The sequence below is a fragment of the Taudactylus pleione genome, unplaced genomic scaffold, assembly GCF_031769625.1.
Source record: "Taudactylus pleione unplaced genomic scaffold, aTauple2 ptg000214l, whole genome shotgun sequence".
NCBI lineage: Eukaryota > Metazoa > Chordata > Amphibia > Anura > Myobatrachidae > Taudactylus > Taudactylus pleione.
Window position 1 is genome coordinate 15,106,300 of NW_028284616.1, and position 27,056 is coordinate 15,133,355.

A 27,056-nucleotide genomic window follows, 5' to 3' on the forward strand; every position below is an offset into this window, starting at 1 on the left:
GTCTCAGAGCAATTTTATGTTGGAACCAGACTGAAAGAGCCGACACCTGTACCCTTAAAGAGGCCAGGCGTAGCCCTTTTTCCAGACCGCTTTGAAGAAAATCCAGCACTCTGGATATCAGGAATTTATGTGGATCATACCCTTTCAGTTCACACCACTGAAAGAAAGTATGCCAAACCCTATAATATATAAGGGCTGAGGATGGTTTCCGTGCCTTCAGCATTGTCCGTATAACAGACACTTTTCCCTCAAGAGCCATGCCGTCAAAGATAGCCGATGAAGATCCGGGTACCAGCAGGGACCCTGTAGCAACAGATCCGGTCTCAATGGCAGAGGCCATGGAGTGTCTATGGAGAGAGACCGTAGATCTGTGAACCAGTGCCGTCTCGGCCACGCCGGAGCTATTAATATGACGGTGCTGCCCTCTTGTTTGATCTTTCTGACCACTCTGGACAGAAGAGCAAATGGGGGAAACAGATATACCAGCTTGTAACGCCACTTTACTGTCAGTGCGTCTACAAACTCGGCTCTCGGATCTTTTGTCCAGGATCCGTACCTGGGAACCTTGTTGTTCCTTCTTCATGCAATCAGATCTATTTCTGGTAGACCCCACCTGTCCACAAGGTTCCAAAAAACCTGTGGATGTAGGGCCCATTCCCCTGCATTTATCTCTTGCCGACTGAGAAAATCGGCCTCCCAATTCAGGATTCCTGGAATGAACACGGCAGATATCGTGGGCAGATGAGTCTCTGCCCATACCAGGATTCTTGATACCTCTGCCAAGGCGGCCCGACTCCTCGTGCCCCCTTGATGATTTAGGTAGGCGACCGCGGTGCGATTGTCCGACTGTATCTGCACCGACCTGCCCTTTAAGATTTCTTGAGCCTGCACTAAAGATTTGAATATAGCTCTTAGTTACAGGATATTTATCGGTAGCTGGCTTTCCGTCACTGACCACTTTCCTTGGAAAGTGTGTGACCCCGTCATCGCCCCCCAACCTTGAAGACTGGCGTCGGTTTTGACTATTGTCCAATCCGACACCCAAAAGGGGCGACCCTGCCTGAGATGCTTTGTCTGCAACCACCAGGTCAGGGACAACCGTACCTCTGGAGAGAGATGCAGCAGCTGGGACCTGATCGTGCGATGATCCTTGTTCCAGCAAGACAGAATGAATAGCTGCAGTGGTCTGGAGTGGAATTGAGCGTATTCCACCATCCTGAAGGTGGCCACCATCGACCCCAGGACCTGCATGGCTACTAGAACGGATATTTGCCTGTTGCGAAGCAACCTGCATATTCGTGATTGTAGAGCAAGGATCTTCTCCTCCGGCAGATATATTCTCTGCCCCATGGAGTCCAATCTCGCTCCCAAATGACACATCTGTTGTACAGGACAGGGTGACGACTTTTGCCAGTTTATGATCCAGCCGTGACTGTACAGACATGATACTGTCAGCCTCAAATGATCCTGTAACTGCTGTGGGGACTGCCCCAGCAACAGGAGGTCGTCCAAGTAAGGCAAAATCCTGACGTCTTGGCGCCTGAGGCATGCCATCATCACTGCCATCACCTTGGTGAATACCCGAGGGGCTGTGGACAGGCCAAACGGCAGGGCCTGGAACTGAAAATGTTCCTCCCCTAACGCAAAACGAAGACATTTTTGATGAGCCTGTGTGATTGGGTTGTGAAGGTAGGCATCTTGTATGTCTAGGGACATCATATAGTCCCCCTGTTCCATTGCCAACACAATCGATCGCAATGTTTACATCCTGAACCCGGGGGCTCGAGCAAATTTGTTGAGCTCTCTCAGATTTAGAATAGGTCGGTATGGGCGTACCCTCGGGAAACAACTCCCCGAACCCAGGCATCCTCCGTCGCGAGGTGCCAGGGCTCTGAGAACCGAAGCAGTCGGCCCCCCACCCTGGGATCCCCCAGGGGGAGGCCCGTCCCATCAGGCCACTGGTTTATCCTGGACCCTAGATCCTGGATGTCTGTTCTGCCAGGGCTTCCTGGGTCCTGCCTTTCTTGGTGGAAATCTCGCTGAGGGCTGACCTTTGGCCTTGCCCTGTGGCCGAAACCCCCTGAAAGGACGCCCTCCTCAATTTAGACGAGGTTGCTGATGGTAAACCTGCCGTCTTTGAGGCTGCCATGGAGGATACAATTTTGTCCAGTTCTGGACCAAAGGGCACAACCTCCTGTGGACGGACCCAGGTTTCCTCCATAAGTTCTGATAAATGTTCAGACTTTGGGAATTCTGCCAACCACTTTTTTGGCGCTTGAACAGGGGGGCTTTCCTAAGAAGAAGATCCCCTTCCTCGATATTTAACACCGATTTTACAGCCCTTATCAGGAAAGGGCCATCGGCTACTGGGAAATTATCATCACCCTCCTCGGAGCTAGACTCCTGCGAAAAGTCCTGTGCCTGTTCCTCCTCGGAGGAGGCACTCGAGTACTCACCCATGTAAGGCGGTACATGGCGCCTAGATTTAGGCTGCTTTGGCTTGACAGCCTGAGGCTGAAAAACCCCCGAGGATGATGCCATAATCTTACCAGCACCAGGGTCCAAGGCGGCCACATCATGGGCATAGGATGCATCTGCTGAGGCAAACCCCAAACCGGTAGTACCGGGGCAGCCAGCCGTTCCGCCACCTGAGCCATAACCTGAGAAAATGATGCCCAAGGAGGCTCAGGGCCTGAAACAGGCAAACTTAATTGGTGTGGTGGCTGTCTGAAACAGTTCCTACACAGTCCATTTTGTAAAAAGTCCTGTGGGGACAAACCTGCCTTGCAGGCTACACAGGATATCAGCAACGGGGCTCCCGCCACCTGACCCTCAGACTCCTTAGACATAACACTATGCCACTGGTTCTGAGTGTATATGTGCTGCTTTCTACTCTCAACCCACACACCTGTAGCAAGGGAAGGGGAGAGACAGTGACAGTATACAGGAATTACAGTTCTTTTACAGAAGAAACAGTATCCATAAACAACAATCACATGTCATGCATAAATACTCTGCGAGCCATATGCATATAAGCTCTCACTACCATAATCAGCCTCAGTTTAGGTAGGATAGAGCCCTGTAAAAACCTAGACCAGCAGTAGGCAAGGTATACAGGGAGACTGCCCAGCGTCCCTCTTGTAGGAGCAGCGTTCAGAGAGCAACTAACATACACTCTGACTGCCCTATATGGAGGCTGGGAGGAACAATCCACAATCAACTGTGCCAGAGGACTGAACTAGCGTGTGGATTGGGGGAGGGGCCGCCGGGGAAACGTACCTCCCCTATGCTGCTTGGACCTGCCCGGTAAACTGACCTGGCCGCCGCCACAAGCCCCGGCTGGTTAGGAACATCAAATCCTGGCGGTCTAGGCTAGGAGAACAAGCCATATGCCTCCTAACTGCAGCGCGCCTCTGGCCAGTCTCACCGCCGGAGGCCAGACCGCCACGTGGTCCCGGCATCAGCGGCCGCCGCGACCACCTGCTTACCTGCCATCCCTTTGATCCGGTTGCGGTCCAGGGCCAGAAAGCCCCTGCCGAATCCCCTGCCAAGGCTAGTGGTGCGGCGCCGGAGGAGGTAGTTGCAGCGCGTGGCCGGTGCGCCTCCAATCAGGCGCGAGGCTGCTTCCAGGACAGCTCAGACCACCCGCTGAGATAACGAGTAAAACTCTCTCTTTTTTTTTTTTGTACTCGTCTGCAGGACTGCTCCAGCAGTCCCATTGTCTATGTGGTGAACACACCAAACAGGAAGAACTGGCTACCTGAGGCAGGAGGTGGGGTATATGAGGAGGAAAGCCGGTGCATCCTGGGAGCAGAGAGCTCGTTTGTATTAACTGTTTGGTGACCGGGATTCATACCCCAACGTAATGGCTGTGGACCCCATGGACCCCGAATAAGAAAAAAAAAAATTCTCCTGGATGTACCATGGAGAGACACAGCAGTGGTCCCTCCATTTCCGACAAGAGAAGTAGCCACTATAGGTTTCTATGGGGGCTGCTAGGCTGTTGGATTTACCAAGCTCTGGAATGTGGATGACGTTTTCCCATTGTAGCATATGGGCTGCCTTCGCAGAATTATCCGGGAGAGGGATTCGTAGGATCTCTACCCACTGCTGCCAGCGCACACATCCTCTACCGGACATCGACGGATGCGCAGTAGCTGGGCAAAGTAGAACATAAAGTTATCATGAAGACACTGTCTCGGCGACTGAATAATAATACATTCAAGTGAATAAGGATTCCTTTTCTACTTGAATTGTGGCGAGAAAGACCGCATATATTAATAAGTACGCCCCTATGTAACAAGGTAACTACAGCCAGGAGAAGCTCACAATTCTTTTTGTTTTGCCTCTACTGTGGGACATCGGATCATTTTTGCAAAGACCACCTTGTCAGAGAGGCAGAAAGAATGAATCCTCTCCAATAAATAAAATATGTTCAAACTTGAAGTCCTCTGGCCATTTTCAAAATATCTCTACTCTTTACTTCAGTACTGCTCACATGGATTAAATTAATGCAAGAAATTTTACAGAGTACAACCTTACAAAGTACTGTAAAACATATATAGTGTGAGATAATGTAAATTATATGGGGGTATATTTATTAAAGTGAGAGATTATTTAGAAGAGGAGATGTTGCCCATAGCAACCAATCAGATTCTACTTTACATTAAACTAGCACCTTCTAGAAGATAATAGCTAAAAACTGATTGGTTGCTATGGGCAACATCTGCACTTCTAAAAACTCACTTTAGTAAATATACCCCTTATAGTGTGTGATAATGTAAAACATATAAAGGGCCAAATGTAATAGGGTGAGAGTTTAGAAAAGTGAGAGTTTCTGACACTTTTTAAACTTTGCCAATGTAATAGTGTCCAAAAACAAAGTAACAGAGCGAACTTGCATGTTTTTTTAGACTTAAACTCTCACGATTTAAAATCTCATTCAGATATTTTCCCATTTTGAAGATAAAACTCAACCAATGTGAGAGTTTACTGCTAAACTCTCACATTTTCTAAACTCTCACCCTATTACATTTGGCCCATAGTGTGTGATAATGTAGAACATATATAGGAAGGAAATTAATTAGCCATGGTAATTCACCACAGATAATTGATCCCCTGCGGCAGTCATTGGGGAATTTTTTCACCTGCCTGTGGCAGGTGAAAAAAGTTCCCACACACATAGGTGTGTATGTGTATTCACCTAAAAAAAAAAATTCAAACGGGTTCTAATTAAATTGCCCGAAAGCAAAAACAAATGCGGTAACTCCCGATTTATTTGCCTGTTAAATTATCAGGGGTAATTGAATTTCCCACTTAGAGGACAAGGGAAATTCGTATTTATCGGAGCAGGACAGAGCAGCAGAGAAGGGGGTGGAGCAGAAATTGGGGATGTGGTAGAACGGGTAGCCTGAGGTATACAATAATGCTGGTCTGTGCCGTCTCCAACATGCATGTGCAGCATGGTAAACTGAGTGGGCGAAAGGATAGAGCAGCAGAGAAGGGGGTGGGACAGAGGGAGAGGGGGGCAGACTGAGGCTATTCCTGAGGAAGGTCATTGAACGAAAGATGTTGGGTAGTTCTGAGCAGCATGGTGAATACCACCACCCAGGAAAGGCGGCATGAACTTGGAGCTCCCACTGTTTGGAATAATTCAATTAAGACTCGTCCCATGAGTTTGTGCAGTTATGTGCTGCACTTACGGTAGCTCCGGACTCACTGAATTTTGTTTGCATAACCAAAAGGCAACTCATCCCCCTCGCGAATATCTGAATCGAGTCCCTTGCTTGTAGTCTGTTGTGCGATTAGCAACTCCCTTTCTTAAATCCTGGTGGTGTATTTGATACGCGCATTGATTGTTATACTAGTATATGGGTTTTTAATTCTATATTTTTAATGATTACATTTTGATTACTACACTATGATACTCTCTGGTGTTGTTGGTGCTTGGCTCTGACTTCGTAAGATTGAAGACAAGGTTGTTTCAGCCAGTTCCATATCTAAGTGTAGTCATATTCCAATCAAAGTGGAGTGTTATCAGATAAGCCTCTTTAATCTTTCTTGAAGTACTCATAATATTTATATTCTTCAATTACTCAATAAGATATTGACATACTACCCTAGGAGTGCCTCCCTGTTCTGTTTGTCGCCAATCTCATCTTAGATCCACGAATGGTAAGGATCATGTTGGTGGTGACAAGTGTCCAATCAAGGGCAATACCTCAGCAAAACGCATCAAGCAATTCCTGGCTCACCATGAGGCCACCACTGCAACCACTATTCATATTTCAAACCAGTCCCAGGACCTCTTTATTACACACCCGTTAAAAGGAACAACCAGCAGATAACTTTAAGGTGAGGACTGATTGGGCACTTGTCACCACCAACTGGTAATATACTTTTAGCCATGACTGGAATATCTGAATTTACTTTTTATCTCAATTTTATACCTGAAGCCCATGCAATTGAGGTTTTAATTTCAGCTGAATAATGGGCTCAACCTTCTTATTGGGGACATTTAATTGGGTTGCAATCCAGGTGAACCAGCTGCATATAGCTAGTGCATAGGTTTCTCTATTTTTGTTATGAATTTTATGTACATATTGCTTTTTTGATAATAATGAAATATATGTGATCAATTTTATCCACATGCCATATGTATTATTTAAGGTTTATTCAAATATTTTTATTGAATATCCTTGAGCGCTCTCTTTTCTGCTTGTTAGCTAATTTATATGCTTAGGCTTGGAGGCTAACATCTTCCCTATACGACCACTTCAATCTCAATAGCAGCGCCATTATTAGATCCTATTATTGTTTTTCAATATAGCCCCTTTAAACATATATATCATATGGGTTAACACAGTTAAAATACGTCCCTTTTAGCAATATAATATTACCTCAAGCACAGGTCCGGCCCCCAATATGGTACGCTCGACTCCACTGGCATAGCCTTTCTGGCTCAATGCAGTCAGACAGTGTATTAGGAAATTTGTGCTCTGTGTCTTTCCTGAGCCGCTCTCACCAGAAATGACTATACATTGGTTGACCCTCTTCTTTAACATTGTATGATAAGACACATCTGCAATGGCAAAAATGTGGGGCTCCAGTTTACCCAGTTGGTGGTTGTCATACATTTTGACATACTTTGGATTGTAGATGGGCAAAAATTTGAAGGGATTGATGGCTATCAGGATACTTCCTGCATATGTGTAGATTTTATGCTTTAGAAAACGGGTCTTAAGGTTTCCCAATATGGCTGACTCTGTAAGATTGGGCAAGTTACACAAATCATTGTAATCCTCCTGGGATCGGGGAAGAAAGCCCCTTTCCACAAGCCTCCTGGCTTTATCCTCTTCTGACACAAGAGGTAGATGGATATATTTAATGCTCCCATCCTGGTTCTTCTCTTGTAGAAGGAAATAGTATCCTTCTGTCTGTGAGTGAGTCTCTTGTGCTTTGCGTGGCCACAGACGAACCCTTTGCACTGGAGAATCATTGACATCTAGAATCCACTCCTCCCCTCCTGACTCCTTCACCTCAGCCAGAACATAAGTTTTGGAGGCATCCAGTCCAAGAGCATCCACTGCAGACTTGATGACATCAGAGGCAGTGGACTCCTTTGTGGCCAGAACATTAAAACAGTTTGAGTCTTCTCCAAAGAGTTGGGGATAAATGTATAAATTGCAAGACGCCTTCTCATGGCCAGCGTCATTTTTTAAACTCATCCTGTGCCACACATGGATTCTGCATGCCTTGTATTAGATGGCTGCATTCAGCATCTGAAAGGTAATAAAGAAAGTGTTCATAGTTGTTCATTTCAAGAGTAAAGCTTGCACAAGATACATTTGTATCCATCCTTCCACTATTATATATAGTACCATAAAGTAGTATTTTGGCCCAGTGTTTGGTTCCAAATGATGCTAGCCATTGGTTCTCTTATATTTGGTACAGTGTTTATCCTTTGCTAGGCCACATAGTGACAACTCATAAAAATACTACCATAAAAAAAAATATATATAAACACCAAACTAGTGTATTTTACTAGAATACGTGAATGTGAAATAGTAATAAATTATATATGTGAATTGGTATGTATTAGTGTCTACTTATATTGTGCCTGCATATTCCATGACTCATTACAATTGGGAACAGTAATAAAACAAGACCAGATAATAACGGACAGACAAAAAGGTATCTGTCTGTAAATGAGTCGCTAATGCTTTGCGTGGCCACTGGCAAATCTTTACAATAGACGTCAAGAATCCATTCCTCTCCTCCCGACACCTTTACCACAGCTAGAACATGGGATTTGGAACCATCTAGTCTAATGCTGCCCATCCACTAGCAGACCATAGAAACGACAGCAAGATTACGACATTGTAACTGTGCACTCGTTTCTATGTCTGTGATAAGCCAGCACTGAACGAGGAGTCGTTCAGTGCAGGCTCAATCATCTGGCAACATGCTGAACCTGACGTTATCGTCAGGTTGACCAGCATGTTTGCACAATGATAGATGTCTAAACGACCAGCGGGCATGCGCATCGCTGGTCGTTTAGACATTTTTGCAAACGATTGAACGATTAAACGATCGTTATCATTCAATCGCTCAACTTAATCGTTTAGTGGATGGGCAGCTTAAGACCAGCCTCTGTAAGGATCTCCCCTGCAGTATCAGATTCCATAAGGATTGCACAATGAATATTTAGATATGTTATACAATTAGGCTCTATAATTATCTTCACAAACATCAATATATTTAACAAAAATACATTTGCACAGCAAAAATAATTCCAGTGTGGGTACCCTTATATTCAGTGTGTATTGCCATAGCGGTTTTAATTTTTTGTCTTTACAAAGTTTGCAACACATATGCCAATGCTTTGCTTAAAATGTTATCAAGAACAAAGAAGCCCCAGATATAAGCATGGTATGCGCTCCCATAACGGAACACATATGGTATTAGAATCCTAGAAAGCACATTCTCTGACTTTCAGGAGAGAAATATTGTCCTTCATCAAAACACTGAACACATCCTGCCAGACTGACTCATTGCCAGGTCATATGTAGGTCATATCAACAGTATAAACAGTTGTTCCAAAGCATCTAAAATCAGAAGGCATTGTTCAATGGTTTCTAGTGCTTAGCACATGACCAAACCTGCTCTATATTAGCATCAACAAAATAGTGGCAGACTCAACCAAGCTCCTTCGGCTCACAGCATAACACCTGCAGCACCATCCTACCATAACTTGCTGTGTGACAAAATAGTACTTCCTGCAAACAGTGGACAATAACACTGAGTACTGAATGACATAATAGCCTGCATTTCCAGCATGCTGTTTAGTAATATGTGGTCTCTGCCATTGTGGGGGCTGGACCAATATTATTGGTAATTTTAGAAAATTGTTTTGTGCTTCTGGGCACCCAGAAACACAAACCAATTTTCTAAAACTAAAACTCCAGTGAAAAGGAAATTTTCTCTACTTCCTGTGGCAGCAAAGTCCCTACATTTCTCCCACATAAGGAGTGCAGCTCACCATACAACACCTTTTTTCCTTAATGATAAAGCGGCTTCCACTCCACTAAATACTAGTGACATCACTAAAGTGACAGGCAAGACTACTGCATGCGCCACTAAAAGTGCCTGTCCTGCTGTGCACTATGAAGCTGTACAAAAGAAAGAAAACTCTTGGCAGAGGGGAACATTCTGAACAGTATATTATCTATGACATGAATATTTAATAAAGGTATATTTTAAAGTTAAAAATAGGGTTTAGTGGACTGCGTAATTTATCTGAACACAATAGACTATAGATGTTCTAATAATCATCAAAATTATTCAAAAAAATTGCGATTGGATAATTCAACCAATTCAATAGAAAAGAAACCAAAAACAAATCCACGTATATAAAACAATAATGATAATAAATCTCACATATAATGATATCACAATGGGAAATAACAATAAATAATGGGGTTAGATTCCACCCTATGTGTACCACTGGGATTAGATTGTAAAATCTCCAAGAGGGGAGCGAAACACGTCGAAGGGGACTGTTATATAGTGTGACCAGTACTGTCATATATTTGGAGTGGACTTTTTATCATTTGCCAACATCCATCACCGCTTTGACTTCAACAGGAGAGGTGCCAGCTCCATTCAGAGCGCAGCCAGCCGGCAATTAGGACGTGGAGGAGTGAGGTGGATAACATCAGCAGAGACACGAGGCCGCTTTCAGACCGCAGTGTCGGCCAGGTGCGTGTCTCACTTACAGCCGCCACTCCTGCCTCACAATCACGAGGTGACTCCTGTTGCAGATACCATCCGTGTGCGGAGTGCTAATCCCGAATACTCCTTTCCACTACTCCTAGTGGGTTACATACACTACAAAGGAGATCTGGCGCCTCACAGGTCTCAGCCCAACTCTGACACACAACCCAACGGAAGGGGAAAACTCTTGTTTAACAAGTATTGTGTGAAGTGCTATCCGGGCGGACATATGGTATTTCAATCAGCGCTTCTACACCAACCATCTTTAAAAAGTGCACTATAAGTATCATCAAACTATTGACATTTCAACATCTAAAATCAATGGGATAGTACAATCATTTTTGATCAAGCGGTGAGCAACTGAATTGTATTGTATTGAATTAGATACATTTATTAGAGTTGTACGAGCAGTCACAGATATTGTTACATATTGATACATTATTCTCCACAGTGAGAGTTTTATGATCACTTTTATGGCTCTTTATGAGTTTCTTCTATTGTATGTTTATTAAATGTTTTTTTTATAATTCAGAGAAGTTTGTGATGTGGATCATTTTGGCATACTGCACCTTACATTACAGCAGCGCAACTTGCAAATAGTTTTTATCCATTCAACTGTGACCATTTTGTGGACTAGTATAGGGTGTACAACAGTTGCATATGCTCCTCACTCACTCCTGTAAATTTTTTTTGGGGGGACGGTAGTCTGGCTCCTACACTTTCATCCTGGCTCCTAGATTTCAGAAAAATTTGTCAGGCCAAGCCGTAAGTGACTGACTGACACGAGGACTTATAACCCTGTAATGAGCGGCCAGCCAACAGGTTAAACTTTTAGAGATGGACATGTTAAATAACAAATCAGGCAGAGACACCTCAGCATGTGTGTGTGTGTGTGTAATCTAAATAGAAAGTGAGGTCATGCAAAGTTGTTAATGGGGGCTGATTACTACTTTCTATTCACACAACATGACCTATGTTAACTAAACAGTGGTATTATGCCATCACTCATACGCAAAAATTCTCTATGGAAAAGGATGTAATACACATAGCAGGCACATAGGGCATTGCTCAAAATAATGCAAAAAGATATAATAACCTTTTATATTATGGCACTGCTCATTCGTGATGTAATATAAATGATCTAAAATTTCAATAGACATGTAGAAAATTATATCAAGAGAAAGATGTATAAATAGATTTGTAACTGATACTTATGGGTCATTCCATGACAAGTGGAACAGGGGCCGACACTTAACCATCTCCGATTTTGTTGACATTTTGCATGAAGGTTGGTATATATGTAGAACTAACTTTGCTAAAGTTTCAGTTCACAGTATGCAATAGTAGAGTTGTGGCCTTGGTAGTGGAGGTAAGTGAAACGGTCACCAACTCCAAGGTGCACAATCAGCAAAGTTCAAGTAATTGCTGTGACAGATCTATGAGAGCAAAAGTTGTGAAAGTGCATATGCTTATACAAGTTTTGATTACAAAAAAAAAAAAAAAAAAAAAAAAAAAAAAAGTACTTTTTGACAGTATGAGGCCAAATTAGGCCAAAAAAAATCAGTCATGTAAATTTTTTTCTGTAACTCAGTTACCCATGTCTCCAAAAGGAAAAAAATATTTTAGTATGACATTAATATAGCTAACTATCCAAGTGGACACCATTGCAATCATAAAATAACAGACTTTAAAGTTACTTAAGTTCTTAATTTCTGTGATAATGTCATCTAAAATTGCTTTCACAAATCGTGTGTTCAATATACCACCATCTTTGAAGTCCTATAACAAAAAAGAAGAATAACTGATTTTCTTGAAACAACATTCATTAAAAAGAGCATATTCTAAACTACAACAAATATTTTTTTCTGGATAGGCGTTTTGCCTCAAAAGGGAGAAAACAGGTTTCAAAATTAGGTCACTTATTATGGACAACAAGGCATGTTTAAATGGTTCTCACTATAAGGCAATGAGAGTTTAAATCTTGTAATCAGGCACAGCTATACAAACTTTTAGTTCTCATTTTAAAAATATTTATAGAAAAAGTTATAGAAAAAAAAAAAACCAGTCATGACTACTTTGACAAGATGATCCTCACACGACTCTGTAAATAAAGGTTACAATTTCCACAAGTGTGCAAAAGGGGTTTAACATACATGCAATCATAAATAATATGGGGGTCATGAAAAAAAATTTAATAAAAATAAAACACCACAAAACCCCCATCCTGGACCTCCCAAATTTGATAATTTCGTTAGCCGGACCATATAAAAGGCTGTTTGTGTGTATTAGGAAAGTACTGAAGGTTTTTAAATGGTGTCAAATGGCTGATTTGTGCTTTTTTTTTTTTTAAATGCAAAAATTATAAAGCAAACTTTTTTTCATTTAATCTGAAATGAATTAAACAAAAAAATGCAAAATTAAGTAGGAAAAAGATTTTTTGGTACTTTGAATTTTTTTTTAAATTATAAAAATATTTTTCAATTAAAAAATATTGTAATTAAATCTGAGGTGTCTAAACTAATGAAAAAGTTGATTTTGGGATAATTTGAGGCAATTTTAACCCTAAAAAAGGACATGTAATTATTGGACTAATTAAGCTAATTGGAAACTTCCAATTGTCTAATCAGTAATTAAGGGGGTGTCCAAGGGACTCAGCACGGTGTCCTGTCATTTCAACATTAAAATAATGATTTTCCTTTCCATCTCTCACCCTCAGGGAGGTAAGAATGGAAAAATGCAAATTCACTCTCACTGGTTCAGTGCGAGTTGCTAATTGGATTGCAAAATGAATTTGCTATGCAAATTCAAAGAGAAAACAGCAACTCGTACCTAGCAATTCGCACCTAATTGGATTGACCTCAATCTCTCGAGTGTGCCAACAGAACAGAGCTCTAAATTCACTCTAATACTACTGTGAGGAAATCAGCATGAATGACCGCCGGCTGTAAGGTTCAAATCCTGACGCCGGCATACCGGCAACAGTGGAAATCCCAACAGGGGATTTTAGCGAGTATTACTGACCCTCCCTTCGGGGTGCCTAACCCCCCCTAAGTGCCTAAACCTAACCCCCCCCCCTTCCCCGCAGACTAAACCTAAGTCTCCAGGGGGGAGGGTGCATAACCCTAACCTCCCCCCCAGGGGTGCCTAACCCTAAACCCCCCTTCCCTTAGCCTAACCCTCCCGGGTGGGTGACTTCTTACTTGCCCACATTCTCCTCCTTACATGACACTTCCACATTCTTACACTAGAGAATAGGTCATTCCCTCCCACATGATCAGCACACTCCTCTCCTAAAGACTTCCAAGTCTAATATCCCTTTTACACTAGAGCAAAAGCCCTGGTTATTGTCGGATTAACCCAGGTCGGACCTTAGTGGAAACGGCTCAAAAAAAAAAAAAAAAAAGCCAGGATCAGTTGACCCACCAATCCTACCCGGGAATTGAGCAGGGTTAGACAAGTGTAGGTCCCGGGTAATGAGGAAGTGGAAACGGTCATGACCCTGGTTATATGACCTGGGTAATGCAGAAAGACTGTGATTGGAGCTTCTGGGGCACTGACCGATGACTGACCGATGATGTCATAGGTCAGTGCTCCGCAGAGAAACAGCACATGCAGTAATAGCAGCAGCAGACTGAGCACAGAGAGTCCTCACCAGCCATCTCTGCAGCCACTTGTAGTATAAGAGCCCTGCAGAGAGTACAGACAGCCCCCTCACCAGCCATGTCTGCAGCAGCAACTGGTTACCCACCTGCCTATCCGACAGCTTGAGCCGCAGACTCGCAGGCTGACTCGTCTGAACCTCAGCTTAATAAATAGGCCCGTCTTATAAAAATAAGTTCTTCCTGCAACCTTTATCACCTAAGCACATACCTCTCCCATAGGTTTTAACAGGGCTGACCCGGGTTCAGTGTAAATGGCGCCGACCCGGGACAAAGCGCAGTGTAAATGGCGTCTGAAGCCGGGTCCAAACCGGGATGGACCCGTGTGCAAAATCCAGAGTCGGACCCAGGATTTAGGTGTAAAAACGGTAAAAATGGCTACAAGGCCTTTCCGGGTACTTCAAAACTGGGTATAATGATCAGATAAAGAGTAATAATGCTCAAGTCCCTAGTCAAACATCTTAGCCAATTATTCAACAATAATTATTTAAAATGGTAATTGCCAACATGGTATGTAAAAAAAAAAAAACACTAAGAAAGGCTGTGGCATTGCTACTATTAATTTTGTAACATGAATGAAGTCCTATTGTTGAATATCCCATCTGCAGTGTTTATTTTTCTAGAGAAAGGAGGCTAGCACAGACTAGCAAAACACAAGGTTACATAGTATGTATGGAGAACAGAGAACAGGTAATGCAACTTTTGTACCTTTAGGGAATACATGGCAGACGAAAAAGCCAATTTTTTCTCTTTCTTTTTTTTAACACTTAGGTTATGCAGGTAGCCTTTTTACATGATTAGATAACTTCTCTGTCTTTTCCTTATCAAGGACAGTGCAGTTACATACATTGTCCTAGGAATGCTATCCTTGTCTTGTGGCTGCAGCTCAGATATTTCAGTATATTATGACATATCTCTGTCAGTGTATGTGTATGTATATGTATATATAAATATATATATATATATATATGTATGTATATGTATATGTATATATATATATATATATATATATATATATGTGTATGTATATGTATATGTATATATATATATATATATATATATATATAATCTCTTACAGCAAGTGTACACAGGTTGTTCAGAGGAATTAAAGTAAAATAAATTTTTTACATTTGATCTATTTAGGGCACTGGTCATATGGATTTAATTTAAAAGTATGTTATAGTGGTTGTCCATCAGATGACCAGTGAGACTGCGGGCAGTGGACCTAATTGTGAAGCCTGGGGATTTTTACTTCTACAGGGGAACACACCAAAACAGATGCAGCTGCGATACTCTACAAGGTAGTTGCCACAGAATACCCTGAGTTTTTTTTTTTTAACACATTAGGCACAAATGCCTAATGTACACACGAGCATTCTACAAGGTACATGGATCAGCTGCCACTGTTTGTACAGCGCATAGCATGCAATAAGGTACACGGAGGTGTTGGTACTGGTTGGGCAGTGCGTAGCGTGCAGCAAGGTACATTGGCTCTATTTGAACAGCACTGTGAGCAATATGGTATACGGAGCTGTTAGCACTCTTTAGACAGTGCATAGCATGTAAGAAGATACACACGTGCTGGCACTGTGGGAACAGCACGTAGCCTGCAATGAGATACATGTGGCTAAATGTAATAGCTTGCGATCCTCAGACGCTGCTGGAATATATGCAAGTCTCCTCTTATTTTTAAAGCAAGTTGGTTTATCCATTAAACTGATTGCCACTTTAAAAACATGGGGAGACATGGGACTCGCAGCAGCTGAAGATCATAAGCTATTACATTTAGCCCATCAAGTATATTGCAATAACCCTGGCGCTCAAGACAGACAGCAAGTGTATCCTAGTACACACACAGATGATAAATGCAAACAGGTGGCATTGTGCAACCAAATACCCTGGTGCGGAGTCTAAAGGCACGTTATCCACTACCGATTAAACAGAGCGATTGAACGATAACGACATAGTTATCGTTAAATCGCTTGATAATTGGGCATGCAAATTTCGGAAACGACCAGCGATGCGCGCTCCCACTGGTCGTTTCCGACATAAATCATCGCCCGAACATGATGGTCACTCTGCTGATAACGACAGATTGACCATGTTCGGGGATGATGGAGGGTGCCTGCACTGAACGACTGATCGTTCAGTGTAGACACTGTAGGAGATGGGGAATGACGGTACGATTATGATGTAGTATTCGTACGGTCTTCCCTGGGTCGGGTAGTGGATGTGCGGCATAAGACCCCCACTGGACTTCACCAGGAACTCCCGCAAGAGGATATAGGCTTTACTGTGAGGGTCCAGGTTACGGTCCAGTGCAGTTGGTTCCCACCATAAAAGCAACAGAGTACTTAGCTTAAATGAGGACTGGAAACACAGCAGATGGAAATGTGGGTAAGGATGTGCAGCTGTCGAGGAAACCTAACACCGGAGTTTAAACAGCACTAGAAGAAAACTATACTGGAGAGTATAGTTCTGGTGCAGGAGCATCTATGTAAAACACAATAGATATTCAGGCACGGCAGGCGTACACAGACAAGGTTCTTACAGGTCCTGGCTGATGGGCGATTCCCAGCATGAGTCATCGGTGCTGGAGGTTAGTGGTAACACCTGAGAGAGAGGTCATGTCATCTCTAGCCTGAGCCCAGCTGGGTTCTTTTAAATAATCTAATTGGGAAGGTCAGCAATCAGTGGCCTGCTGAGTGTTGGAGGTAGGTCAGTAGTGTCGAAAACTGCTGGTACTGACGCTAGGCTAGGTACACACATACAATCATACTTGAGATGCGATCATTCTTACAATTATGTTTAGGGGAGAATTCCTTAGATGAGGAGTTTACCCTGCAGCTAAATGACCACGCTGCCTGATTCAATTAGCTGCGGTAACCCTGCATGTCAATTACCAGAGACAGGATTTTTCCTTGCAGCTTCAGAAGCTGCATTTTAATGTGCGGGGAAACCCATTGATTCTACATTTTACACGGATTCAATGGGTTAGCGCACTTTAGCCTAGTGATTACCGTGCTGTGAAAAGCCTAATGAATTGAATAGTTGTTTCCCGCACAGCACGATCAATTGGGTGTGGGGTATATCCCGTGGCTAATTGAATTTCCCCCCTAGGATTGAAAGTCCAGATGAACATGCAGAGTAATGAGTACACACCATTACAATGTACTGTGCAATTTGCAATGCTCATCTCTAAAAACCATCTGCTGAAAAGATTGTGAGTGGTGGAACATCAGCAGAAGTGACGGACAGAATGATTGATTATGCCTACACACTTCCAGGTTTGACAACCATTGCACCATTTTGTCTCAGAAATATTAGGACACCCATAAAACCAGATCAGCAGATGTGAGCAGTTTTCTTGAAATAAAACTTTACCTTGGGTGGGTACACTCTTACAATATCTCACCAAAAGGGTTGTAAATCTGATGTGATCTGCAAGACAAATGCATTTGTGTGCACCCAGCTTAACTGATAAATTGTAACCTTTTGCAGCTATTTTTTGCTCTATACGTCGCAAGATGAATGGCGCATTTTAGACGCTTCGTCACATGTATCAATTTCTGGATTTTCTTATTTATTTCTGGACTAGCTACCCGCCTCGGCTTTGCATGGGACAAATTTCATCTCACCACAGCCCCTACATCTCAATACAGCCTACACCATGTCACCACAGCCCCCTGCATCTCGTAACAACCTATTCCATCTCACCACAGCCACCTGCATCTTACAATAGCCTCCTGCTTCTTATTCCTGCCCCCTGCATCTCACAACAGCCTCCTGCTTCTTACTCCTGCCCCCTGGATTTCAGCACAGCATCCTATATTTCACCACAGCCCCTTGCATCTCACTCTTGCTTCTCACCGAAGCCCCCTGCATCTCGCCACAACCCCCTGCATCTTACCAGTGTCACCACCACCCCCACTGCTGCTGCCGTGCAGGTGGCTGATGCCCGGCCGTTGGGATGAGCTGGGAAGGGCAGAAGGATCATGGATGACAGATTTGTATTGCAGCTACCATAAGCATTATCAGGAGCAGGGATTGGGGCAAATTTCCGCAGCCTCCATGCACACCCCTTCCTAGCTGTCGAACATGGCAATGAGCCATGCACAATGTACCATATATTTCCTGCGCTTCTTGTTGAGCTTCCTCGACATGGTGCCCCTGTCTAAGAACAGTGCTGACTTCCATGGGAGGTGCCTCCTATTCACAGAGGGCATGTGGCTGAGCAGGAACATCATGCTGGAGAGGGAGCAATGTACGTGCCATGACTCGGGATGCAGTTGTCGGAATACCGACAGACGGCATCCCGATCATAATGACACCACGGAAAGGTGAGTGTCAGCCGCAGGGAGGTGGACTTAGCGTTAGGCTCCGGGCAGGGGGGAGGTTAGGGTTAGGCTCCGAGCAGGGGGGTTAGGTTCAGGCACCACCAACGGGGGGGAGGGGGGTTAGGTTTAGGGTGTGGGGTAGGGAGGGTTAGTATTAGGGTACAGGAAGAGAGGGTACTGAGTTTCTGCACTGAGATTACTATCCAATGCTGTATAGAATATTACACGCACATTAATCAAAGTTTATAGTAGCCATATGATCCAATACTTAACAGTATCCAAAGACAGGTCAGGTCAAATTCAGATAAAAACTGCAAAAATAAAGCCACAATAGGCCAACTCAGGCCCGTATTCAATTAGAAGCGAAAAGCCGAGATTCGCAAAAAAGTATCGCCAATTGCGACTTTTTCGCCAGTCGGAAACTTATCTCTGTATTCAATTCCAAATACTTTTCGCGTACGCGGAAAGTCAATGTAATAGGCGGAAAAGATTAGCCTCTGGATAGCAGGAGAAAAGTGCATTTTTTATTTTGGGGTGCAAAGGTGGGGAAACCACTCAGAACCCTTGGGACAGCCCCCTAAAGGATAACTGCTTTAAAAAATTCCTAAAAAAAAAAAAAAAATGAGGAACACCCCAAAAGTACTTAACATTTTTGGGGCAAAAAAGAACAAAGTGGGGGTCCAAACATAAAAACTAGCGAAATAGACTTTGTGGGGGTCTGCAAGTATGGGTGAGGTGTTTTTTGATTGCAGGTGTAGCACAGCAGATGCGATATATTTGAAATATATGTTGTGCACATCTGACTGTGTACACACGACAAACCTGCATAGTGGCCGCAGGAACCAGCAATGGTGACATCACAACTGGGTGGAAAAATGTAAATGCCCGTCCAGTTGTGATGTCTGCCCAGACATATCGAACACGTGATTGGCAAGTGTGTAGACTTATCAAATTGGTTGCATGGATGGTCACACCTGACCGATGCAGCAGTCGCCCGGCTGCTGCATCGGTCAGGTGTGTACCGCCCTGCATAAGACAAGATCACCAAAATTATATTATATAAATATATATATATTTATTATATATAGACACAGCGAGTTTAAGAGAACGGTCGATATGTACAAATTTGGCCGAACATTAAGATTAAAATATTTTTTTTGCAATAAAGGAAATACTTCAAATATCACTAAAAAATTTAAAAGACCATCTACATTTGATCCTCCAACCAACAATACCAGTCTAAAGACGTTTCTTCGAATGGTTAATGAAATGAAGCACCCAGAATATAAAACAATCTAACCACTATGGAAGAGCAGGCACTGCATTCTCTTGTTGAAAACCCTAATCTGGCCATCAGATCTGCAGAAAAGGGTGGAGCGGTGGTGGTACAAGATTGGGCACACTATGATGCCGAAATCATGATGCAGTTGGCTGATAAAGTTTATAGGAATGTGGTTATGAGACCAGTTGATGGGATTAAGGCGTCAGTTGACATTGTATTAAAAAATGCTTTGGTACAAGGATGGATCGATGATGATGAATTTCGTTTCCTCACGGTAGATAAACCGCGTTGTCCCATATTATATACATTACCTAAGATCTATAAGACTATTGTAAAACCACCTGGCAGACTAATCATCTCTGCACAAGGTTCGGTCCTACAGCCTTTAGCTATATTCATTGATAATGAATTGCAACCCCTAGTGAGCCAACATGATACATATCCTAGGGACACGGGACATTTGTTAGAATTATTGGGCAATGTAAGAGACCTGAATGACGTCATATTAGCAACCTTGGACGTCAAATCACTGTACACGGTCATCCCACATCAGGAAGGTCTAGAATCTTTGAGGGAAGCTTTGATGACCCGCACATCTAAGCGTATACCCACTGAATTTTTGATTGAACTGGCACATCTAGTATTATGTGAAAATCATTTTCAATACAAGGATAAATTTTATCTACAAACATCGGGTACGGCGATGGGCTCGAATTTAGCACCGTCATACGCCAATCTTTTTATGGCCAAATATGAGAGTGAGCATATCATCTCTAGATATGGAGAAAACATTTCATTCTATCGATGGTTTATAGATGATATTTTTTTGATATGGCGAGGCTCATCTGATGGTTTCAAACAAATGGTTAATAATTTAAATACATTAGCAAGTCCTATACGCTTCACATTTGAAGCTGACACTAAATCTATTAATTTCCTGGATGTCAACATCAGTGTGATTGATGGAAAACTAGTGACATCATTATTTAGGAAACCCACGGACAGGAACCTGGCTTTATTGCCCACCAGCCATCACCCCACAGCCTTAAAGGATAATTTGCCAATATCGCAATTTTTGAGAGTGATGCGGATCAACACTTCAACTGAAATGAGAGAACTGCAGTTGCAGGAAATGACCACTAGATTTCTTGATAGAGGATATCAGCAATCAACATTGCATAGATGTCTTAGGAAAGCCAATCGTATCTTCAATAAGGTCCCAAATAAAGTGACCCCTAAAACAGCTAAGGAGTCACGGATGATCTATACCACTACCTTTGATGGTAATGCTAGACGGACTCAAAAATCTATTAAAAAATTTTGGCCCATACTACAAAGTGATAAGTCAATTCCTTTCCAATACATGCCACCACCAATGATGGCGTACCGCCGAGGCCCCAATTTTAGGCAGATGTTAAAGAGGCCGACTACATATCCAGGCAAAAAGAGTGAAGTATCAGAATTACTGTTAAGACCAGGAAGTTACTCTTGTGGGGGTTGTATAACGTGTGCATCCATGTTAGTACGGCCCACCTTCCCACATCCTCATTCGGGCACAAAAATTCCCATCAAGTACAGATTACATTGTGCATTGGACCATTATATATATATATATATATATATATACATACACTCATATGTCCTTGTGGCCTGTATTATGTGGGCCTGACCTCCCGTATAATTAGAGATAGGATGGCCAATTACCGAGCATTGATCAGGGCAGCCCTGCAAATGGGTAAAAGTGATAAGCCTGTAGCCAGGCACTTTGTTGAAAAATTACACCCAGCCGCATCTCTACGGTGCAAATTGATCGATTGGATCCCCCCGGACATTGGGCATGATAGGCTTTTGAGCCTAAAAAGAAGAGAAAGCATTTAGATACACAAGCTTGATACAGTGATTCCTTGAGGGCTTAATGAGTACAATCCTCTAGGAGTCTTTCTTTATTTATATTCTTTATATTTGGTTGGTAGTATATCATACTTACTTGAATCTTGGGGTAAGCTTCTGTGCATATTGCACGATGGTTATATCACTTATACAAGTTAGCCTTATATATGATTACTATCATGCTGTATCTCTACAGGTCAATTAGTTGTCTTTTTGGTCTATATTTTGACCAAGTCCCCATTTGCACATCATGAGATTGTCTCAGGTTCTGATAATTTAACCATGCAGTCGCTGGAAGCTACTATAGGTACTGTAATACTGCGTCGTATCTTTTTGATATTTGGCAATCTGCATGCTGGGAGCACAGGCTAATTGGCAGCTTTATTGATTACTTATTATCACTTTGGTGTGGTGTCAGTATTAGCCACATTCAGATATTATATATACATATTTTTTTTTGTATATTGGCATCACCCCGGGTTTTACAGGAGCCTGATAGACAGGTTATTTTGTTTTTTTCTTATTTTCCACAGATGCATAACATTGTTGTCTGAACACAATATATCTGTGATGTGATTGTATTGAGGTCTTGAAAAGGGCCAGATGTGTACCGAAACATCGACCATGATCATATTCTTTTGATCAAGCCTTGTGATGAATAAAGTTTGAGATGTTACATTGAACGGCGAGTGCATCCTTCCATCCAGGAAATCCACGTTTGTGTGTGCGTATGTATGTATGTATATGTATATATATATAAATAAAATTTTGAGAAAAAAATATTACAGGGTTTCTCTGTAGATACTAAAGCACTCTACATATATCCCTCAGTACTTCTGGATATGTGCGTATTGCAGTTAACCTGTAGTATCAGACGAAAATAATATCTTGTTGTTTTGATACAAATCTGCTGATCATGAATCAAGGAATCAATGTTAATGGCTAGATAAAGTGCTTGTTAGCAGGTTGATCAAACACAAAATCAAGGAGTCAGAAGTCAATATCAAGATCTTGAGCTACCAGAATTATACATCACTTGATGTTTCTTACCCATCTGTAATTTAAAGAGAACTATGGCAAAAGTGGTAAGGTTTTTTCAGCTTGTGGCTTTCATGAATTGTGTACACTTACCAAAAGCAAATAATTCCATGTGTATACACAGTTGTGCCATAGTGATCAGTAGATCATGCCTAAATAAAAAAACTCGGCCCATAAGTACTAGTACTTAAGCTGGATACACACATTTGTGACTTCACTCCCAATCGGAAGTGTCGGTCTCGGTGCTGATATTAGCATACACACTTATACAATCATACTGCCGACCTACCAACATTGCCTGCCGAAATATCGAAAGAAAATAATTGTACCACCCACAGAGGCGGCACTGCTGCTGGTGTAGAATCGCAAGAAAGGCAGAAGGTGCGTACAAACTGCACTTTTGGGGCGATCTCATCCAGTCGTATTGGAAGAATATTCAACTGCACATAAGATGCGATCCTTCAATTCGACAAATCATGGAAGGGGCATACACACTCTTGCGATATTAAATGAACGGGTCAAAAAACCCAAAAGAATGGCCTGACGATTGTATAAGTGTGTACCCGGGCTTGTAGACTAGCAAAAACGTGTTGTAGCTAAAATAGTGTACTTTCATTTCTGCAGCTCTCTGCTGAATGTCGATTCCTGGTTTCTGTCACTCATGCAGCACTTTATCTTCAAACTATGCCAATTTGTGGCTTGTCTGACAAGCAGCCTCTCTCTGGAAGCATTTTGTGCTGGAGAAAAGGCTTGTATGCAGCGAGACATCAGCCTGATGGCTCCGCCCCAACTTCCTTTCTGCCAAATGAATAGAGGAAGCTAAACTGAAGTAACAGAGGAAAAGTAACTTTGTAAAAAAAAAATGTAAAAATAAGGAAAAACAAACGTTACACTTTGACATTTTATCAAAGACGATTCTTGGGAGCGGTGTATAAATGTGTTTATGTATTAATACACAAATGTATTGAACAGTCTGTATTATAGAAGCTGCCTGACCTTTTCTTGTCACTTCAACCAGTCTGTCCTTGTGCATGTCTGTAATATGTGGTTACAACAGAAGCTAAAAAAATAAATAATGCTGGGTACACATTGGCAGATATATTGGCTGATCAATTGATTGGCCAATATATCTGGTGCCCGTCGGCCAGTGTGTACCAGAGATATGTCTGTGAACAACGTCGTCCACAGACATATTGCGTCGGCTGTGCTGTTCAGTCGATGGCAGATATATCCGTTTATTTTTGCTGTGTGTAAGGGGGGTCAGCCGACAGCCTGCAAACTGGCAGCAGAGGCCTGCGGGGAGTGGGGCGCGAGGTGACCCCCGGTCAAATGAAGGTTATATTTGCAGATGATGGCTGTTCATACACACTGAACAACCCAGCTTAACACTCCTATTTAAAAGTACCGGGGCCCAAACATCAGCAATCAATTGGGGCAAATCTGTGTTTTGCAGATTATTATTGAAAAAAAAAATATGTATGGGGGTTCACGATTGCCGATTCTGACCAAAAAGTGATCAGGTTTCACAGACTAACCAGGGCTGTAGATTGCTGATGTATGAGAACAATCAGCCTGTTTGCAGACCGTCACTTTGAAGATTCGCAGACCTGATCTTTGGATGAAAAATATCTACAAATCACTGAAAAATATCGGAAATGTATGGGCGTATGTTGTTAGATTGGAGAATTGCAAAACTCAGGGTGGGGGAAAAAATGCAGAATCTGTGATTGTTTATGTATGGGCCCCATAAAGCATAAATCAAGCTAGGAGAAGGGCAAATTAATATATGAGAAAGATGGGGGTATGTGCATCCTAGTTCAACTCTATAATGCACTGTAAAAATAAAGTTGCCCGATATCTTGTGTTACATGCAAAAGCAGACAGTATCTACCCTGCTGGCAAAAAAATAGCATTTGCAACCCTTGTATTGGCTATTTATTTATGTAGTCAAATACCTCTTTGTATACCCAGTCAGGTCTCCACAAAATTCTTCTAAACATAAACAAAGTCCATGTGTAATAACAATAATAAAAAAAACAAAAAACAAAAACGACTCCGTTCGGGATCCCGGCGATATCGCGACAGGAGTTAGACTACAGACACTTATTCTAACCCTCCCCCTCTCCTACCCTAATCTTCCCCCTCTGGTGTCTAAACCTAACCTCCCCCTTAGTGCCTAGCCCTCCCACTAGTGTCCCCCACCCCTTTGCAACTACATCCCGACGCTGCACATAGTATTTTACTTTTTTCCCTGACGGGGGGTGGCCAAACCTCTCCAATTTGGCCACGCCCCCTTCAGTGCCTGTGCCTGTTCAGCGCAAAATGCATGCTTATTCTTAACTCACGAAAGAGGTTTCTGAAATTCAAAAGACTTTGGAGATTGGATTGAGTGAAAAATAAATAAATGTAACTTCAACAGCCATCTATACAACCACCACTTTCAATAAAGTGAACTGCCTGATTTAATCAAATTTCTGTCAAAGATTATGACATGAGTGTGAGGAGACACTGGTACAGTTTTTATTACATATGTCACTATGTAATGCCGATGGTCAGAATACCAACAGTGGCATCCCGACAGTCACAATCCCGACACCCATACATAAGCATAGTAGCACTAACCCTAACCCCCTGCCCTAACCCTCCCCAGTGCCTAAACCTAACCTCCCCCACACCGTAAACCTAACCCTAACCCTCCCCTAACTCCCGATACTTCCCTTCTAGATGCCGGCGGTCAGGATACTGGGGCTGGGATCCCGATGCAATCGGGATTTCGGCACCGGTATGTAGACGGTCGGCATCCCGCATGCCGAGATGCAGACTATATCCCGTCACTTGTGTTTGAAGCCAATTTTCTACTTTGAGAAAAGTGCTACTAGAAACGTGCTTCTCCACTGAAGTGTAACTTACATTATTTAATTAACAGTTATTATGATAGCGAACACATAGTAAGAAGAGAATATTTACTCATTCACACTAGTCCCTGACCCAGTGGAGCTTACAAACTATGGGCCTGATTCAGCAATGATCACCGTAGCAAAGACAAACGCAATCGGTTGATTAATTTGCATTGTGCATGCATCGCAGTGCGCGAACTAGCGATTGTAAAGTGCCTTTGCAGAGACTATGCAGACCCAGAGCACATTGATTGACAGGAAGTGCAGTTTGTAGGTGGTGACGGGGGTGGTCAGGCGAACGCAGACGTGCAAGTGCATTGCAACACCGTTGCAGGGGCGTGCTTAAATTATCCATTGCAATACCATACGCAGCCTGAGGCCTCATAGTGTGCACTGAAGTTAGCAATTCCTGAGTGAGGTCTGACCTGCCTTAACTGTGCCTAAGGGTCCGATGTTACCGATTGTTTTGCTATATTGCCCAAGTATACGGATGTGTGTAAGGGGAAGCGGGTGTCCTTGTGTTGAGCTGTGATTGCAATGCGATTACAAACATTTGCATTTCACCGCTTATATTAGCAACTACGTTGCGTGCGTTCTAGCAGAATAGTGATCCTTGCTGAATCAGGCCCTATATTCCCTACCACAGAGACAAATACACACATTAGGGTTATATTATTTTCCTGTGAGAGCCAATTAACTGACCAGTATGGGAGGAAACCGAAGCATCTGGAAGACACGGAAGCAAACACAGGGAGAACATACAAACTCCACACATACTGGGTCTGTGTTGGAATCACACCCATGACCTCAGTGCTGTGAGATAGTGCTAACCACTAGTGCACACGTGTATATTCTGTACATAGCAGGGAACTTCACCCTACACCATGTGCAAATACTGCCAACTTTCTCTGAAAACTCATGAGCTTTCTCAGAAATCTAGGCACAAAGCAAGAAGCAGGGACTTGCACTGCGCTAATATGGTGCAATGTTATTGCAGTCCTGGCTGCACATTGTATTTTTATATGAATGGTGTGTGGTTCTCTATGAAGAATGTAACAGATGTGTGTATACAAATGCACATGGAGAACTGCTCGTATTTGGCACGAACAGCTGAACTTCGTGCGATGGGCGACTTCGTCAACGACCAGCAGGAGTGCGCATCGCTGGTCGTTGACTGCATATCCACTGGACGATATAATGAATGATAGCGATATCGTTATAGTTCAACATATCGTCTAGTGGATACACGGCTTAAGAGCCCTAAACCTGTAATGTAGACACCTGACTGTTAACATTGACAATGTCGACATAATGAACATGTCAACTGTCAATTTTTCCACCATGTTGACAATCTGAGTGTCGATATTCAGACCATTCTGAATGTCAACATAATGACTACAGTGTATATACCAACATCAGTCTCAATATGTGCAAGTCAATGCACTATCCTATTGTAACTACGTACATACAATACAGAGGTTAATCAGTACGTTTATGGCCTACTCCATTCAAAAAGGGACATTAAGCTATAAATGTGGAGGATAGGCAGATAATAGCACTTGTAGAACAGAGGGTAGATTAGATAATAACTTTACAAGCTGCAGTAGACTTGCTTCCTTATCACAGCACAGAATTAACTCCTCTCATCCTGCTTTACAGCAATACAAGCCTACGTAGC

The 27,056-nt window shown here is 42.7% G+C and overlaps 1 protein-coding gene across 5 annotated transcripts in view; it reads right to left on the minus strand.

The window, feature by feature from the left end:
• The window catches only part of MYO9B (myosin IXB), a 177,669-nt gene that overhangs the window by 139,910 nt on the left and 10,703 nt on the right, over nt 1–27,056 (minus strand). For all 5 annotated transcript variants that reach the window (XM_088478475.1, XM_088478473.1, XM_088478474.1 and 2 more), the window contains exon 2: nt 6,900–7,781. In XM_088478475.1, coding sequence (XP_088334601.1) covers nt 6,900–7,727 — 828 coding nt within the window. In that variant the 5' untranslated portion in view covers nt 7,728–7,781. The remainder of the gene's footprint in view (nt 1–6,899; nt 7,782–27,056) is intronic.